The sequence below is a fragment of the Lates calcarifer genome, linkage group LG17, assembly GCF_001640805.2.
Source record: "Lates calcarifer isolate ASB-BC8 linkage group LG17, TLL_Latcal_v3, whole genome shotgun sequence".
Lineage (NCBI taxonomy): Eukaryota > Metazoa > Chordata > Actinopteri > Centropomidae > Lates > Lates calcarifer.
The window spans coordinates 14,474,163-14,494,663 of record NC_066849.1 but is presented as its reverse complement, the minus strand read 5'-3'; the positions used below and the strand labels follow the sequence as shown (position 1 = coordinate 14,494,663).

At 41.8% G+C, this 20,501-nt stretch overlaps 1 protein-coding gene across 2 annotated transcripts in view; it reads right to left on the bottom strand.

The window, feature by feature from the left end:
• Positions 1-20,501, bottom strand: part of ttll7 (tubulin tyrosine ligase-like family, member 7) — a 67,345-nt gene that overhangs the window by 9,060 nt on the left and 37,784 nt on the right. For both annotated transcript variants that reach the window (XM_018673172.2, XM_018673173.2), the window contains exons 13-19: positions 18,854-18,989; positions 14,146-14,232; positions 11,078-11,306; positions 8,826-9,121; positions 7,377-7,511; positions 3,430-3,510; positions 1,528-1,688 (exon numbers count right to left, since the gene is read on the bottom strand). In XM_018673172.2, coding sequence (XP_018528688.1) covers positions 1,528-1,688; positions 3,430-3,510; positions 7,377-7,511; positions 8,826-9,121; positions 11,078-11,306; positions 14,146-14,232; positions 18,854-18,989 — 1,125 coding nt within the window. The remainder of the gene's footprint in view (positions 1-1,527; positions 1,689-3,429; positions 3,511-7,376; positions 7,512-8,825; positions 9,122-11,077; positions 11,307-14,145; positions 14,233-18,853; positions 18,990-20,501) is intronic.

Below are 20,501 nucleotides of genomic sequence, written 5' to 3'. Positions count from 1 at the left end.
TGCCAAGAAAAACGAGAGGAGGAAAATGAGAGAGCTGTGGGCAGCGACTTCAGTTACACCCCCTGAGCCCTCTGTGTCGAGGGAAACACAGCCACTGATCAACTGAACTGTAAAGAGTATGAGGAGGAGGAGATGCAAGAAGGTCAAACCTTTATCACAGGCGATAAAGCCGCCATCACGGCAGCTGTCTGCTTGTCAGGGTTGTACATATATATGTGTGTGTTGCTGCATGTCTGGATCTGTTTGACGGTGCTTATGTGTCTTTGAGGACATGAATGTGTGAAAACTAACTTGATACATCTTAAGATGTCTCGCCATATATACGTGTATGTGTCTGTTTGAGAGAAGCAAAAGAAAGCCAATGTGAACCACTGATAGGGAACAGTCAAGGCTTGTATGTGTGTGTGTGTGTGTGTGTCCGTCTACTGTTTTGCGGTTTCTATAGGGACACGATCAAGTGTCATTGCAGTGACTCATCTTGTAGGAAGCCACTTTCAGTCGCATCAAAAAAGCCAGAAAAAATAAATAAATAAAAAGGGGAACCACATGAAAACTTCAAAGTATCAGATAACAAACCAGACTAAAAGAACTAAGAGGCCTTCATTCACCTTCTTCCTGCTTCCACCCCTCCCCTCTCTTTTTCTTGCTCTCACCTGTGAAAAAGCCCTGATTAACAGCTCAGATTTGTGACCTTAATTTGCACCCTGTCTCCACAGAGCAACATGTTTCTTTCATCCCAGAGAGCTTTCAGGAAAGTGCAGCGGGGTCTTGTTGGTCTGTCACTCATTCTCTGTCATTCAGCCAGCATTGCTTCCTCCAGTCATGCTGAATAAAAATGGGAAATTGTCCCTGCTGTCACTAGTACACTGACGAGCACTGGGCTTAAGGACTTGGGGGAGATTGCGTGGTTGTGTGAACTTGTAGCTATGAAGATGGAAGGAGTGACATTATGCAATGAATAGAGTGGTAATTGGGCTGCAGTGTGATCACTTGTTTGTGCTGATTCTCAAGTATTAGTTTCCAACATCAGAAGTTCATTCAGGAGAGTTCTTTATGTCTCTTTTTTAGCCTTGGTTTAGTCATCAATTACAGTAAAGGTCAAACTTACATTATATGTAGGTCTCATACTTTTTCTTTTTCTTAATTCAAAAGGTGTCTAGATGCGGCTCTAGTCTTGCCGATTGTAATTTTTTGCCTCATAGATGAGTTGTAACCACAGAGCAACAACAACTGAAAAAATGCACAGAAAAATGAATTGGAATTGATGGCAGCTGTGATGATTTGTTCACCATTTGTTCATCATTGTAGCACAGCCTTGTGTGAAAAAACTGGTTTGTCGGATGATTAAACAGCATCTGAGACCTCTTCACCTCACACATATCAGATGTTGGAATTGTGAGGGGGCTGTGTTTGTTTGACTGTTGTTCTGAAAAGTTAAAAAAAAATCTGACACTATCACATATTTTGTGTGTGGAGATGAGACAAGTAGGCAGTCCAATAAGATAGCACTGCTTAAACTGGGCCTACCCAGTGTTGGAGAAACAGTTCCACAGGCCCTGGCCGTGACTCCAGAGCAGTCGGTTGAAGACACGGTTAAACAGCCGGTAGAGGTGGAGGCTCTCTACGTCTGGCTCCCTCCAGATTCGCTGCAGTGCCGAGCGTACGTTGGTACGCACAATGTCCAACACCTGAGTGACAGATAAAATGAGAGAGAGATGAGGGAAACAATAAAGAGCGACCAAGGTTTAAATCAAGCATGTGATAATGAGGGAAATTAATGCTGCAAGACAAAAGGTGACAGCATTTCTAATTGATATGCGTGATTTGGCATTTGTTCCAACTGTAATTCCTTTCTGTTTTTTTTTTTTTAACCTTACCTTAAAATTAGCAATCATACAGGCTAATGGATTCACTCAGTAACTGAGAGCAAGCTTGCATTAATGAATAAATACAGACAGATGCACACACACACTCACACACAAGCACACAGTGGGTGCACAAACACATCCTGCAAACTGTTTTAATCAGACCTTACACACATATAGCGAGATTTTTAGCAGGTTGATCTCTGCATTCACGTTAAAGCATGCACAGATACACAGCCTATGCCTAGTTTGTGTGTGTGTGTGTGTGTGTGTGTGTGTGTGAGGCTCTGGTAGAAGCAGGACAGAAAATGCTGGGGCAGGCAGTGGAGAGCGAGGGAGAGGACTAATTGCTGCACCAACGTCAGTCTTGGAGAGAAGGTGTCAGAAGTTCCTGGGCGGTCTGAGAACACCTGTGCCATCCGTCCATCTCCCCTTTTTCGTTTTCCCATCCCTCCCCACCTCACTGCCTTCTCTTCCACCCTCTTTCTTTCTCTTTTCACCCTGCTCAGAGTGCAGCACTGTGGCTCTTCTGACTTTGATTCCTCTCTCCTCATTACTGACGTGCCCGTCTGACTGTGTGTGCGCGCATGTGTGTTTTGCGATGCGAAGAGACAAGCCTTCCCTACAGCAATATGAGGCAAGTGAGACACGCATACACACTCAGACAAACTGATAGATGAGTAAACACACACACAGATATGTTTTGGTATGGTAATCAGATGGCAGCGCGGTGGGCGCTACATTCCTGACCTCTGCCTGCTGCTCATTAGGCTGCTCCACTCCAAATAAAACATCAGCTCGCACCACCACAGCCCACAACACAGCCGAGCACAGTTGTGCAGAAAGCAGTGGCTGAGAGATCACATCATTACTGACACGCCTACTGGATGCCATTTCGTGTCTTGTCCCCGCTTCTGTTTTGTTTACATCCTATTTGGTGTCTCTGCCTCTCACTCTCTGACATGGTAATGATCTTTGTGCATGTCTTCTTTTTTCTCTCTCTCACTCTGATATTTGATTTGGGAATTATTTCCATGTTTTTAAAAGTTGTTCAAAAGCATTCAAAGGAATAGGTAGGAGTCAGGGACATCTTGTCAGATTCATCGACTTTAACAATGTCCATTCTATACGGGGAGATGGTATATGCTGTGTGGCAGCAAGGACGGAAGAAGGCAATTTATACAGGTGTAAAATGATAATGATGATAAATGTGGCCCATTTTTAAAACTTTCAGTTAGTACATCAAAAAATGACACATGATATCTGGCAGAGCAGAAGTGATTGAGAACTTCACCATTAATAAGTTAAGTTTTAATAATTAGGCCAAGCTGAGGTTTTGTGTTGGGCACACACTTGTGATCTTTACCAAACAGTGACCTTCACTCCAGATTCTTGCAGTATCTTGCAGTTTGAAATAATGTGATGGTTTTGAATGAGTTCTGAAGCAGTTCAAGAGGTGAAAACTTTAGATAGATATTCTGCTAAACATCAGTAGCTGCTAAAGGTGTGAAGTCAAACCATCCATCAAACCATCTTGCCATATGATTCCAGCATAAGGACTCACTTTCCGTTGTTTGGTGGAGTCCAGCTTCACTAGCCAATAGGAGGCCACCTTTGGTTTGTGGTATTTCCAGTTGTCAAGGATCTGAGGAAGAAAAGCCAGGGTGGAAAAAAACTTTTAAACATGCTGAAAAACTTACATTAACACCATTCTGTAATAAGTAGATTTACAATCAAACAAAAGTATTTAAAAACTCCTTTAGTGTATGTTATAAGCATTCATTTTGACAAAAAAAAAGAACAGTGCAGTGCAGAAAAGTACATCCCTCTGAAGTTTCATTACATCTTTTGTTTCCCAGCAATCCCTCCTCAAAACCCAGTCTTAATACACTACTCTTACAGTGCTGTGCAGTTCAGACACTGCAAAAAGCAACAATAACAATGTGCAGTGACAAAATTAACAGACACCTGCAAGAGAAGATGAATACATGTTTTTAACTTGAGCAAAGGCCTTGGTTAAATGTTTTCTCAAGAGGTTTCCAGTAGTATCATGCAACTCTGTAGCAACTGCTGAGCTAGAGAGCGCCATGCCACGGCACAGTTAAACTACAATTACTTTATCTTAGTATGATGAGAATGAGTCAGAAATGGGAGGAGGACAAAGCGTAGAGCTCATTCTCACAGTGACACAGTCATCCTCACTGATTCTCTCACACTTCAACCCAGACATGGAATATCTAACATTTCTGCTTTCACACAAAGGTCTCCATTATGGAAAAGTTCCACATTCAAACATGACACGACCTTTACAGGTAGAGCTGCAATGCTTGTGTGATATTTGTCATCCAGCACATGATAGTAGGTAAAAAACGTTTTCTGCAGCACATCACTACGCTGTCTTGTTACAACATCTTCAGTGCACAGGGAAAGTTGTTTTGTAATTTTTCCAGCCAGTTTTACAAAACTACTTTTTTATCTCACAAAAGTTCAGATTTGAAATTCCTGCTTCAGAATGATCTCTATGAATAAAGGTAGATAATTTAAAGCACCACCTTAATTTCTCATGAATGGCTTGGGTGCTATACTTTTACTGATAAAATCTGATCTTTTATTTACATTTTATTTACATTTGAGTCATGTAAAAAACATCACAGAAATGTTAATAAGCTCTGCCAAAGTGCCTTTTATGGAAGAATGATATAAGGTCATTTTCAGACGTGAAACCAGCAGCATGTAAAACTGGCCAGATATTTACAGAATAAATAGTTAGTCTGACAGGAGCTTTTCTTTTCTTCATCTGTGAATTTAAATGCACCATAACTGAGGGATAATTGTAAAATTGTGTTGTGATCTTTCATTCCTTAGCAGAGAGACCTTGTGTTTGGTGGGTGTGTTAAAAACCCTTGGGGCCATGAGTTGTTATGCTCAAAAGCTGTGTTGGATATTCCCATGCACTTGCTCCTAGTGCCAACACTACTGTGTACCTACAGGCGCTGTTATTGTTGCTCTGTTGACTTAGTCTACATCTCCCCACTGGTGCACATAAACCTCTCACGTAGCATGCTAGATCCCCTGCAAACAGTGCTCCCATTGGGAAGCTCCAGTGTAAACTTTCTGTGTACTCACACACACATGCACACATACACACACACAAAAAACAACCCACAAGGATTCACAGATACAGGGCTAAGGTATACTGTAAACACTTTTGTTCACTTTCCGTGAAGTTGCTTATTTACTTGTTTAGATTTCTCTTTCAATAAGAACCTTATGAACCTTGTCTGGTAAGCTGCACATTCATTTGTCACATTTGTTTTATGAGTACGCAAATTACTCTCAATTAAAGCACAACACAATGCACAAGAACTCAATGGTTCCAACTGCGACAAAAAAAGGCAGGTTTTGAGTGAAAGATAAAAGAGGCAATTACTCCGATACAAACACATCATTAGCCCAATTAGAAAGTCAACTTTAAGTCACGGAAAGCATAAAATGCCAAAGATTGTTTTCATGCCAAGTGAACAGTCCTTGTCTCCAGAGGCAAAGAGCGAACGGTACAGGTGCAGCTGCTCGTCTGCGTTTCCATGGTGCTTTCATTAGGGTTTGTTAGCAGTACAGGTGTGGTGGTTAATTGTCTCTCACAACCCCGACACACCCAGATGTCTCACACACACATAAATTTTGTTTTTGGTGTTCTTGTGAGAAAATTGTACGGGCTTAATTACTTGTTGGCATACCCTAACTTAACCTTAATCATAACAACTATGTCTTAATTGTATTCAGATATTTTGATTACTAGATAATTATTGGGAATGTTATGCCAATTTTGAATGGTCTTCAATGATCTTCAAAAAGCTAATAATTTAATTTTAATTAAATCTGATTTGAAGGGCCTGTCGCATAACCTGAGGACTCTGTAACAACTCAACATGCAGGAAACAAGCAGAAAACTTAATTACTAAAAAGTTTAGAGAGATATCAAGCTGAAAGCTATAAAACTCACTGTCCAGTGTCCTCTCACATCTCTGTACTAGTTTTTGTAATATGGCTAATATTGGCAGAATAAAGGGTAATTTTCATTTAAAGTCAAGTTCTGTTTTCAACAACAGCAGGGTTTCTCACACCACCGGGACCACCTTGAGCAGCTCCTGTCTGGTGGTGCGATAGCTGCACTCTGACCTGCTCAGCCTGACCCCACCACACGCTCGCTGTAGGACGGTGCCTATGCTGTCCATCTAGCTGCTGCTGTTGGTGTTGTACTGCAGAACCAAAGCCCTGTGGGGCTTCCAGCCACCCAGCTGTCTACGCTTTTTGGCTTTTTCAAGCTGAGAAGCCAAGTGAGAGAGGTCCTGTTGACCTTGCACTTTGGCCCGAATGTGAAATAGAAAAATAAAATGAGCCACTCTGGTATACTTCTTCCAGTTTACTTCACATGCAGCTTGCTAAAAAACAAATTTTGTCCATTGAACATTTTGGTGGTATTTTTGTCATCAGTCAGCCTGGTGAAGACAGTCTGGCTGGCTGCTGTCCTTTCAGCACCACGGGAGCTGTGGTGCTGAACAGACGGCTGGTTCTGAGGACAGCTATTGCTGTAACGGAGGTCAGAGTCAGTGTAGATGGGACAGTTGGATGCTTTCATAGTACTTTTGTGCTTCTGGTGTGAATTCAAGGTGAGCCTCCACCTTTTTCGTAAGCTAAATAAAGTCATTTGGAAGATAAATGCGTTAAACGGCTATTTCTACACAGTCTGCATTGCAGTAATACATAGTTGTGATTGCTAAATGTCGGAATCAATAGCTGCCAACGCTCATTACCAGAACTAATATGGGGATTTTCATTGTTTCAACATTTTGTATATAAAATAGCCATTATTGGATTTTTGGGCGGCTTGTTTCCAACAGTTCAGTGCATTCATAATTAACATAATTTAATTAATAGGTTTTGGTGTATTACCATTAGCCATATGAGACAATTATGCTATTGTTTGTACACTAATATTTTAGGAAAACATAAATTCAAGCAGTAGCTTTAGCAGCACTACAAACACGTGTGCAAACGCACGTACACACACCAAATGCAAGGACACTGAGATCTGACCAGAAATAGAAGAGGCACTGATTAATACAGGGGAGCAGTGGGGAATAGCGCGGGGCTGCAAACTGACCGACAGGTTGTCACTGGGGTCGTTTGAAAGACAATGGGAGCCAGGCCAAAGCGGACAGGCTATTGTGGAGGGAGGAGAGGAGGTCACTTTTAGTTAGGCTGCAGAGTGACCGCACCTGGCCACAGAGGAGGCTATGGGAATAGAGCGGTCTGGATTTCTGCTCAAAAACTTGTAATCCATGTTCACACCCACTTTATTACAGTTGTTTATTTCAGGCTTTTGCTATATTACTTTAGTTAACATTTTTTACACTCAGTTTTTGCCCCTGAATCTGAATCATTTGATAAAAAACTTAATCATTGTATAAGGTAATGCATGCTTAAATGCAATAGTAATCATGCACCCACCTCATCCAGCACGGCCTCGGCCTCTTCCTCTGTTTTGCCGGGAAATCTGATCCTCATGGCCGTGAGTGCAGCCAGAGTCTGACGCACCAGCTCTGCTTCCTGCTCTTTACTCCTCAGGTTTATCAGTGGATCACCCTAAATGCACACACAAATACGAATACACAGTTCAAAGAACCATTCAGTTACACATCAATATTAACCAGAATGTTTCATTCAGCACTGTTGCATCATTTCACATCTATACCAGGCTCAATTAGACACATACAGCAGGTTATTAACGGACATGGCAGAAATGGAAAAGGTATTTATTTTATTTTATTTCATTATCAGGAAAATTCATGTTTTTGAAGCCAGTAGGGCTGCAATTAGCAGTTATTTTGATTATTAATTACTTATCAATTAATGGTATTTTCCCCTGTCAATTAGGGCTTTTTCATGTGATCTATGTAGAAGGGTCATCAAAATCACCTCTGCTCAGGAGTATAAAGATGCATTCACATACAAGGATTCATTAACATGTTGAAACGGTGCAAACAGTGTAATGTGTTATTAATATATGTATACCATTAGCATATTAGTCATTATTAATTTTAATTATCAGAGATAACTATTTATGATATGCCCTGAGTGCTCAGTAATTTATGATCCTGCTACAGTATTATTTCTTTACATAGTAGATAACATAGAGCAACATGAGTATGTGTATAATAACCTCTTTAAAATACCGTTTTATTACTGCTACAGCAGTGCACTCACTGGTGATGCTATAAGCAATTTGAGATTTCCTGTTCAAGCCTGTACTTATTCCCACATGTGTGATTCCCACAGGGAACTAAAATGTGCAAGAAGCTGAAAATCAGGGAAAAAATAAGGAAATTCTCCTGTCATTTTGTAAACAAGTGTGTCAGGATACATGCGTACAACCGGTGCACTCTGTGGCCTTTTTCAGTATAAACGCTTTCCACTTAGTTCTATTCTCAAAGTTAAAAAGCTTTCTGCCGCATTTTATTTTGTTGCAGTGTATCCAAAGGTTGCCAGCGTACTTGTAAAGAAGTAGAGGGAATGGAGGAGGCAGGCGGAAAGCAACAGATGGCAACATAATAGAAGATTATTGCTGTGGGCTACAGTAGGTCTATACAGTATCGAAGGAGCTGCTTAAAAGATTCTTAGTGGGCCAGGATACAGTAAATGGCAGGGAAGGAGAAAAGCAAAAGGGGAGACTAAAAGCTGTGATGGCAGAATAAGTACATTTGTACGTACGTCTTTGGTGAAACAGAATTGGAAAGTAAATGTTTTTTTAGTTTTTTTTTAAAATCTCACTTGGGGTAGTAGATTGGTGAAGATTGACACAGCAAAGTGGCAGCTGTACTATCTGAAAATCAATTTAGTGTGACTGACAGCTCATCTCACACATGCTGGACTGTAAGGAGTATATGTTGAGTATCTTACTATGTTGGAGTGAATAGTTCCCAGGCTGTTGCTGTGAGGCACACGGTGGGCGGAGCCACTGCGGCTCAGCGAGTGAGAGCGCAGCGTGGCAGAGCTCGGCCTGACGAGGGGTGTGGCCATGGGAACTGTAGGGGAAGGCCTGGTGGACAGCGCTCGCACCTCACTGGGTGACGAGAGTGAGGCAATGGAGCGGGGACAGGAGATGGAACGTCTGATTGGACCAGAGAGCGTCGGTGAGGCAGTGGGGGCAGGGCTGGTTTTAAGCGACTTGATTGGAGGTTTCCAGTGCATACGGCCTGTAGAGAGACAGAAGAAGGGGAGAGGGAGTGGGGAGGAACACTGACTCACTGTGACACTTTGATTTCTTTTCATGCCTGATCCTGTCTCAGTGCCCCAGTCACTGTCAAGCTCTCCTCTCTGCTTTCCATCCGTTGCCGGGTGGCTTCGGAGATGAAAAACTCCCATAGCTGCACTCTGGCACACTGGCCCAGTGGCCCAGTGTGTGTGTGTGTTATTAACGACCGCAGCATGTGTAGTCAAAACCAGAAACTAAACAGTAGTCCTGTCTGGTTTCGAGATGGATTAAAGAGCACCTCTCTCCATCTGTCTCAGGCACACGTGTGTGTACATACACACACACACGCACACACACACACATTAGACAAACACGCACAAAGACACAGAAAATGAAGCTGAAAACCCACACTGACACTTTCCATCACCCTTGAAACTCCTCCAGCTTGTCTACCAGCCAGTGTATTAGCGTGTGTTATTTATTCGTGCGGTGTGTCTGTCTGACATCAAGTGTGCGCACAAGTGATTATACAGTATGTGTCTGTGCGTGTGTGTGTGTTTGTGTATGTGGCTGCTGAACCTTCCGAGGTTTGGCCATTGCCAAATGAGAGCATTATGGGGCTTAGTCCTAGCAGCCCTTTGGTGGCTTGGTATGGAGTAGGGCTTGGCAGAGTCACCGTCTCTCTCTGCATACACATACACACACTCACACACACACACACACAAACACATTCATAGATATTTTGTCCAAAAAATTGGGCTCTTTCATGGATTTGTCCCTTATTTTGTGACAAAGAGAAGGAGCTAATGCAAGGGTCCTTGCTATTGAGCAGTAAAACTGGCCCACAATGCAGGTAGAGATTTTTTTTTTTCTTTCCAAGGTCAGCACATAAGACTACTATGAAAGGTGTCCTGTCTTTCTCACTTCAGAGAGCTGATACTGAGTTGATGTATGCGACTTATGAGAATTGGTGGGAATGTTTGAGACTTATCACTCGCACTATAAAACAGGGAATATTTCAGCATTAAACTCAAGGTGTTTTCAAGGTAAACAACAAAAAAAGGGGGTCTTTTTTTCAATCAAGTTTCTTCCTCTCTTCATCTCTGCCTCTTCCTCCACTTTCCATTCACTGGAACTGCACTACTCAGGACAATTTTCTTTCTCCAAGTGCTTTTCAGCGCTTCAGCATTTTGTTGTGTGAATGTGTGGGTCTACAGCAGTGAAGCCAGGACACTTTGCTTAGGAACTCAGCAACAAAGAGCCATATCCCATGAGTCACAGGCTCTGATCACCCTGCTTACACTTCAATTAAAATCTGAGGATCTGGTACCATTTCATCACATCAATTAGGCACATAAATACTGGTGGGCTGCTGAACATCTGCAGCGTAGCCTCTACTGGCTCACAACATCAAAACCTGCCCTGAACTGCTGTTGGAAAGTGTGTCCGTACAGTGTAGGTACTGATCAAAGCAAAACTTTCAGTATTTATTTTAAAAAGTATGTGCGCGTGTGCAAATATGGAAATGTGTTCTGTACAACTATGAATATATTTTTCAAACTCTTTAAGTGTGAAAATTATAACAGGCTCGGAGTGGATGACATGTGCTTGCAGCATCACTATATCAATTCCAATTTTCCTATTGCGTCATTACATACGTTAACGTTTGCTATCTCCCCTGTCTGTACTTTACTCTCTATCACAAATAAAATGGAAATGGAGTTATTTTAGTAATTAAGCTAACCGCCATAATCAGATGGAAGAGCTCCAGCTATAAAAGAAAAAAAATATCAACAAACTGGGCAGGAGGAAAAGAGAATGAGACAAAATGAGGAGAGAGCAAGCAAGCAAAAAAACAAAGTAAACAAGAAAGGAAGATCACAGGAAACAAGGTCCTGTCAAACCCGCACACTCTGGCTTCCTAATAAAGACACTTTTACACATCCTGCCACTTTACCTGAGCGCTCAGCCAAGTTCTTCTCCTTGTTCTCCCCAAGGTCGTACGAAACTTTCTTCTCCCTCTTCTCTCCGCCTCGTCCTCCTCCTCTTGCTTTCCTCCTCTCCTCCTCCTCTTCGTCTGAGGAAGAGCAGGAGTTTTCAGCGCTGCTGCCGCTGGTGAAGTCGGCCAGATAGTCTGGTCGTTGACGTCTTGGTGTCTGGCTGCATTCTGGCATGGCAGTCAAGGGCTGACAGGGACAAACACACATACAGGTACTCAAGGAAAATGCATTTACATATACATAAAGCATGCACATACAAAATGGGCACACATAGATCCATATGTAGATGGATTTGTGTACCTATACACAGATTAAACAGACATGATAATACACATACGCTTTTTCTCTCCATCATATGCACACACACACAAACAGAGTCTTCCTCCACTGTCCCTGTGGGGACACTCACTAACATAATGCATTCCCTAACCCCTGACCTTCACCTAATTGTAAACTGAACCAGCTAACCCTAAAACCAAGTCTTGACCTTCAAAAAGAAATCTCTGCTTGTGGGGACCTCAATTTTTGTGCCCACAGTGACAGGAGTCCCCATGGGTTAGTGTGCATTCAGGTTATAGTCCCCACCACGATATAAAAACAAGCCCATACACACACACACACAAAAACATCCTTCCCTATGGGACCTTCCACTGATTACATTCACGTCCTAAACCTAAACCATCCTCAATAACATCATTTTGGGAAAATGTCCTCCTTCCATACATCTAAAATTCAAACAGCCTCTCACAAGGACATAAGTACAAGAATCAATACTCTCTCTCACACACACACACACACACACACACACACACACACACTCAAACATGAAGACATTGAGACATTGTCAGCCTCCCTCAGCCTCGCCTCACCTCTCAGCCCATTACCATCTGTCATTGGGAGGCCTGGCGGTGACACAGCTAGCCCATGTGCCCACGTGTTTATGTTTGCTTGCAGGCTCATTATGCACAGATACACAATTACACATGCACTCCTTTATAAGCCTGGCTGTCACTATAAATAGGAACATGAGCGACTTCATACCTCGAACAAATTTGACCTGATTGGATATGTAAAGGTTAAATTCAAAGTAAAACTTGTGTCTTTTTTTTCTTTCTTAAATACCAAATGTTTTACATATCTGAGAGTGTGTAAATGACAGATAAAATTACTTTGTACAAGGACAGCTGGAACCTCTGATGACAGTGATGTTCCTTCTTTCTGTCTGCTGTATTTCTACTTATAAGAACAAAGTGAAAATACTTATGTCAAGTAAGTGCAACTGTAATTCTGAAACTCTTTTGAACACACAAAATCATGATCTGCTTCAAACCCTAAAAAATAAATGTGTTTTTTTTGTTGTTGTTTTTTTTAGTTTGAAGTTCATTAAGTTGAGTGTCTATTTCACATCCGGGAAGGGGACACACTGATAGCATTAATAAAACATTTATACATCTGTTATTCAGCGGTTAGCTCAGGCAGTGCTGGCAGGCCACCCAAATTAATGGACAGGAAGTGATCACAGGGCTTACACAGTCTCCGCCGGGTAGCTGCGTTGGTGAGTGATAGAGGGGAATAGAGACAGAGAGAGATTAAATACAAGAGAGGAGAATAAAAGGGAAGATGGGAACATCAGATTGATGGTGGAGGGGGAATAAAGAAGAGGACAAGGTGCATCTGAGAATGGGAGCGGAAACAGAGGGGAGGCACTGAATAGATGGAGAGAAACGGAAATGAACAGAGAGAGAGGGAGAGGGACTCTGAGTGTACGAGTGGAGAGAGAGAAAGGGAGATAGGCGCAGACAGTGGATAAACAGTGGAGAGCAAGACAAAGAGAGAAGGCCAAACACTGAGCAGATGAGATGAGAGAGAAATTTCGGATATGTGTGAGGAGAAGAAGGGTGGAAAGCTGGAGGGACAGGGTGAGAGTGACTCGGTAAAATCAAGCTGAAAGGTGAGCTGAGGAGAAAGGTGGAGGAAGAGGGATACGCCATGAGGAGCCGATGTGGGAAGGCGTATATCACTATTAGGAAGGTACAAGAATAAAAGAAGCAAGAGGAAAAAGAGAAATAAAACCTGAAGGTACATGCTAGCTCTCTTCCTCTTTGGCACTTTAACCATTTCGCTTCCTTCCTTCCTCACTCTCTACCTCTTGTGCTCTCCCACTGAACATTTCCTCACCAATAGGAAACCTTAGCGCCTCTCCCTTCCCTCAGAATCCTGTCTCTAATCCCTTTGCCTCACTCCTCTCTTCTAGCTTTCACACACTCGATAGTTCAGTTTCACCAGATGGCTTGTGAGCACTATACCCCAAGGAGTGAATCTATCCGTCACAGCTCTTTCTTTCCCCCCCCTTTGCTCTCTCCCCACACTCAGCAACATCGAAACTGACTGGGCCCAAATTAATTTGGACAACAGTGATTGTGTCTGAACAAGTCCTCATTCCAGCTAAGGCCTCTCTAATGCAGCGCTGAACTGCCCTGTCGAGTCCCTAACACACTCTTTGAGTGTTCCAGCCAATTTAGCCCTCGAGTGAGGAATGGATGTAGATGTGCAGGGAGAGAGAAGGGATGGAGAGGTGAAGGGAGGGGAGTGAAGCAAGGTGATGGAGGGAGTAATGTGCTGTCGTGGGAAATTGAGGGGGCGTATAGGTGTATGTGACAGAGAGAGAGAAAGAGAGGGAGATAGACAGAAAGAAAGATAGCATGGAGAAAGAGCGAGAGAGAGACAGCCTGACAGCTGTCCCCTAGGGGAGTTGGGTCTTTTCTTTGGGCCTCTTTCTGATTCTTTTCTTTCTTACCTAACTGCCCCCTCCCCCCCCCCTTCTTTACTTTTCTGAATCACGTCCTATGTGCTTTCTGTGGGCGTTAGCTCCAGGCATCTGCCTACCCGCCTCCACCCCTCCCTCTCTCTTACTCGCTCTCTCTGACACTCTTCTTTGCACTTTTTCTCGGGTCCCATGAGGCACGTGGCCCCTATTCTCCCTGAGCTTCACGCATCTCCCGACATCTCTCTTGCTCTCACCCACCTTAGGGCCTCGTTGCCTGGAGGATTTGCCCATCAGCTTCTCGTCATCCAGTTCACATTGCTCCAGCAGATCCAAGATGTCCTCCTCCTACACAGCGACACATACAGAAAACACAAGGTAGATGAGAATATATGCCAAAGCTGTTGATCTTGGTTACATAAGGAATGTACAGTATAAAGCATCAGCAGAGAGTAAGCAGGTAGTTAAATCTCGATGATACGCTGATAAAGAATAATCACAATGCTTTGATGTCTCATATCTCTATTTACTTTGAAGTCAAAATGATGTGTGAGAAACCAAGGAACTTCAATTATTTAAACAAAAAAGTGAGGGATGAAAAAGTTTAACTTCACAGGCCTATTTGCCTTATCTGGGGGTTAGAAAAAAAGGCCCTGGCTCTTTGCTCTTTGGCAGCGCTCTTAGAGGCTGAATTTGGAAAAGGCAGCGTCACGGCCATCGCCAATATGCTGGGGCCTTGGCCATTTGGCCGTCGCTGAAATGCAGGCAAAGGTGATTAATGTTGCTTCACGGCTGGGACATAAAAAGCTCCCACTTGCCGCTCAAATACAGATGAAAAGTGATTGTTTTCTCTCAGATTAGCCATCAAGCTGCTTTCTGGGGTCCGTGAAAAGGTCAGTGTGCCCCTGGCTCTCTCTGTTGGTGTGTGTGTGTGCCTGTGCATACGTGTCCTAAGTCTTTGTTCTTGTTTCTTAAAGTATGCATCCATGGGCTCTGACACATTTTATGAGCTTTTATGAGTTTTTGCTTCTTCCTAAACTTCCTAACTTTTTCTGTCATGTGCCCTTAATAAATCCCTCATTATACCATGTGCTTATGTGACTATGCAAGCATTTCTGCGTATGTTGGTGTGAACTTGCATCTGTGTCAGTATGAACAGGGCTAGGATGAACTGATCAGACAGTGGAGCTGATGTAGAGGTGTAAATGTTTGTAAATTTTCCACCAGGACCTCATAATTAAAGATTATCAGTAAAAGAAATTAAAAAAAAAACACACACATCATAAGGAGAGCAGAGGGGTAATCGCTGAGTAAGTGAGTAAGGTGTATTAGATCATGTGGGTGTTTCAGTAGTTCATAATTACAAAATTAAGTAATGCAGACTACGTGTTGAAAATTAGTATGCCAGCAATTTACTGCAGTATATGTCCCTAAGATTGCAGCTGATAATATGTCTCAAGAGAATCTTAGTAAGTATATGAAAAAAAATACCATATTGTGCCCAGCCATTCATTAAAATGGGATAGGATTCTCTGGCATATTATGCACTAAATGAATTGCATAAGTGGTCCTGAGGGACTAACTACTAAAACTTGAAATTTTTATATTTACTTAACTTGATAATTAAAAGCTATAAGAACACAGTACTGCAGTACTGCATTTTTACTACAGTAAAAGTCCTCCTCCAACTTAATAACCACTCACAAAGTGAAAGCTTCCCCACCCACAGTGGTTTACAAACCAGTGGAGGCCCCATTACCTTGTTAAATTGCACCAATAGATGTTTTGAAATGTTTTAAAGCATGGGAAGAAACAGAACTTGACACATACAGAAATTACAAATGATCTGAAAGCTATTTACTCTCTCTTAACTGAACATAATACTGCATCTACATCATATGCTCTACAGATTGTAGCAAGCTCTTTTTTAGCAATCACTTGCTGCACTGTCAATAATAAGCTTTTCCCAACCTGCTCAGATTATGTTTTTTTAAATGAGCACTTAACAAATTAAACATTTTATTCCCTCTGTGTGTGTCAGCCTGCATAATATAGAGCAGCCTTTTACAGTACTTTGCTATCGCCAGTGATCTCCGTAGATGTCAGCTCATAAAGTGTATTGTCTAAACTTGTACTTTTTTGGCACCAGAGAGTGTAGTCTTGTCTAGAGGTCTTCAGAGGAAGCCTTTTTTCCTCTTTTTTTTTGTATTTTTATCCATTTTCATGGAAAAAGCAGTCATTTTTTTCTATTGTTGGCAGCTTCTACCTTGACATTCTCTGACTCCATATTTCTTGGCCATTTGACAGATGATGCTGTCTTGTGCATTCCTGTGGTAATATAGTCAGAAAATGCTTTCCACTGGTAACTTTAAAAAAAAAAACACATGCCCCTGAGCCAGCAGAAAACTTCAGTGGATAAACTGGGCTTATTCCTTTAGACAAATAAAACCTGGTCAGGACCAACTCATTTCTTCTGTAAGAGTTGAATAGACAATGATGCGTCCACTCCTACCATTCAGCAGAAAATATGTTCCAATTTTGGTTACTTTGGCCTGTAGTTTGATTGTAGTTCCCCCCACATTTGCAAATATGCAGTTCTCAACTGCTGATTCGGTTACTTTTTACTTGTAGGTGGTGCTAGTTAGACTGAAGGTGCAGGTTCAGCTGCAGTCCTATGCTCTGCTCTGTAGTTGAATGATGCTAAGTGGTCCTGGCTTCAGGAACTTTGCAACACTTACACTGTGTTTTTAATTCTGCCTGTTAAACGTAGTCAGTAGCACGCTGGGGTTTCTCCTTTTTTTTTTTTTTACATTATTTTCTGTTGCTGGAAGTAAATTCTCAGATGCCCCCAACAATGGGACCCTGTGAATTGGCCATTTCTTGCAGCAGGAAAAAGGATTTTTTGATTTATGAGAACATAAGATCCAGCTGAGAATTGTTTCACTTCTATATTTTCTTTTTAAGTCACTTAAACTTAAAAGTAACTCAAATTACATTTTATTCTTGGCAACACATCAGCTTGAAAATTACTTGTGCTCTAATATCACATTCAAATTCTGGAGCATCAGATTAGGATCTCACACTCTGTCCCTTAATAATAAGGACAGTCCAGTTGTCACTCATGATCATGTTATTAGATAGCGAACTCTACAGCCTCCTTTGTTCCTATAATCTCTCTTCCTTCCTACTTTGAACAAGATCTACATCTCTGCATGTTGACGAAATTAAACTTACCTCAGCCTGGTGTTTCAACTCTGCCTGGTCTATGATTGACATCTCTTTTAAAAATGTGCTGCAGACATTCCACTTTTGAAAGGACACACAATAACTTTCTGAAAAACAAACTGCAGAGGGCTAGAGGCTTGTGAGGTAGGTTTGTTTCTACAAAAGCTGCAACAGTTGCATATGACATCTCCTCCCAGTGCTTTGATATGAAATTGTTATGTCAATACTACTGTCAAAAACATCCATATTCACTATTCTATTCACTATTCACTTGCCAAAATCAGTTAAGGGGTTTTTTTTGTTCCATCTGCATCTTTCCTACTCATCAATTCTTCTTTCCCCCGTGTGTTTAAATATCCCACAATGCCTTTCTCTGTGTCTTTTTGTTTCATTGATTTGTTCTTTCTGAATACATCACCAGACTTGAAAACAGAAAATTCCCTCTTTCTGTTCTTTAGTTTTTGTACTCTGCTCATGTCATCGTGATTCATAAAGTGCATTTATAATGGGAGTCTGTCACAATACTTTAAAAAATATTTTACAAAAAACAAAAGCGACAAAACAACTATCTCTATCTGCATCTCACCATCTTTTGCTTTGTGAGTTTTGCTCATCCGTCTCTCATCACCATTTAAACATGCCACATTCCTCTCTGTCCTCGCTCTCCCCCCTCTCTCTGCAAAGTCGTGTGGTATGGAAATTAACCTTTGCAAGGTCTCTTCATACCTTTACCTTCCGAGACCAAAGACCTGACATTGTGTGTGTGTGTGTGTGTGTGTGTGTATTCTCACACTTCATTGTATGTGTTCAAAAATGTACCCTGAATCTTTCTCAAAACATAAATTAAATAAAAACTAGAACTGCATGCCTCCACCAAGGATAAACAATCCTACACGTCAGTGTATTTCTTACCTGCTCTAAATAGTACAAACCCATAGCTCTAAACACACATTATATCCTGAGAAACCGACGAAAATGTGGAAAAATAACCCATCTTGCAACAAAAAAAGATTTCCCGGCACTGCCCGTTTCACCTAATCCACACCAAAATTGAATGGGTTCTTCCCTGACCCATGCCCCTTCCATCCACCAAGTTTGGTGCAAATTGGTTCAAAAGTTTTTGTATAATCTTGCTGACAAATAAACAAACAAACAAACAGACATGGGTGAATACGTGACCTCATTGGCGGGGGTACTAAATAATTTGCCTGTAGGAAAGCAAATTCAAATGTGCGGGCGGCAATGGTAATCAACTTTGAAGCCTATTCACAACTAACTTTGACAGAATGAAAAAAATGAGACAGGAAGATACAGAAAGAGGACGAGGGAAACTGAAGAGAGCACTCTGTAAAGAACTGTGCTGAACTGCAAAGAAACAAAAATGACATTATTGTGTGCCATCTGATTTGCTTTTAAAGGCTCATGGAGGCAGCACAATAAGTATCTGCAGAGAGACAGAGTGAATGACAGAGGTAGATAGAGAGGAGAAGAAGGACATTCTGTCAGAAGTTCCAACAAATACAAGGACTGCGGCACACTTTCCGCATTATTTGCACATCCTTTTTTGTGTCTGTGGGCAGAATCTTAATAGAAATGCCTGTGTGTTTCTTTTCTTTGGCATGTGCCTGTCCACAAGTGTATGTATATTGTGCGTATATGTTCGTGTGTCGTTCTTCGCAGGTTTCTATGATGTGTGTGTGTGAGTGTGTGCGCGTGCGTGACAGTCTGCCACTGATGTACGTGCCTTCATTCGTTTCAGAGGATTATTCATTTCCTTTTGAAGTGAGGCAGCTCGCCCAGCGAGGAAGGTCTGAAAGGCGGCCGAGAGCAGGCTTTCATACTTCTCCAACAGCAGCTTGTCGTCTGGGGGGTAAATACGTCTGTAGGCCGCAGAGACACAGAGAGAAAAGCAAGGAGAAGGCAAAGAATGAGGGTCATCAATGAAGAGAGGAAGGAGTTGAGAAGTGAAAGAGAGGAAATGACAGAATAGAGAAAAAGAGAAAGAGAAAATAGGGTTTGGGGTCACAAAAGAAGAGTGGGAGTGACAGAGTGGAGAGAAAGAAAGTGGGGGAGATTGAGGTTCGGGAGGAGGGATAGGAGGTGAGTGGTGACAGAATTGGGAGGCAGGAAGCAATGACAGATAAAAGACAAAAAAAGAAGAAGAGGGGAAATTCAGCAAGGAGAGAGAGTGATGAAGAAAATAAGCGAAAAAGAAAGGATGTGGTTGCAAAGTTGGAAAGAGGGATGGATTGGCGAAAGGAGGAGGAGTGGATGAAGTGAGGTACACAGAGGTCAAGGCACAGCAGGTGAGAGTGGTGAAAAAAGCACGTAGGAAGTTAAATGTACAAATGGAAAGAATTATAAGTATTTCAATTGAAGGTGTGAAGTGATTCAGAGACCAAAAAAAAAGGTGAGTGGCAGGATCAAGGGAGGAGAATGAAAGAGGAGGGAGCAAAGAGAAAAGACAGAAAGAGAAGGAAAGAACTATTAATGGAAACCTTGAGTTAAGAAACTGTACAAACTTCACTCAGTCTTTTTACATGGCATAATGCATTAACACACATTTGCTTCCCACACACGTTACATCCATCCTGAGATGTGCACTTACTTTCCTGTTTGTCACAGTCTTTACTAATATGCCTGTTCACATGTTCCACATAGTTTGTGTCCTCAAGACTAAGCTAACAGTGCTCAGTGTTTATCTTAGACCTAAGGGGATTAGGAAAATGTATAAACCTCTGCTTGGTTATCCACATAATTCATCTCCAAAGTCATCGCTTTAGCCATCAAACCAAAACAACGACAGCCTTATAATCAAAATAAGCAGTGTGAAGTGTAAAAGCAGGGAAATAGTTTGGCTTCTACACAGACGTATTTGCAGCCAAACTCCTCCTGAGTTGGCTTTTTGAAGCAACGGGAAGTTAAGAGGGCCGCTGACATGAGTACAGACCTCCTTTTTTTAAAAACACAAAGAATTTTTTTTACCATGGTAACATAATGGGCAGATTTTGGTAAATACTGATTACCAAGCTATTACTACTAAGCTATTCAAATATATCACCATCTGAGTTGCAGATTTCACTGCAAGCACAATGACCAGTAAAGTTTAACATTACACAATTTCACCATTAAAACTTTTACTGCACCCCGTCTGTCATTTAACAATTTTATGCAGGGATGCTGTTCTTAGTACACGATTTCCATATTGTTGAGAAGTTGACCCAATTCCATGCATACCTTTAGTTACTGCAGCTCAAATCAAGCAACTACTGCATGTTGAGACACCTGATATGAACTTTAGTTCCCTCCCTCGGCACTATGCTATATGGGATTTTGTAACTGCCATACTTTTTCTTTTACCACCTTTAAGTTACATGGACCACATTTTTTCT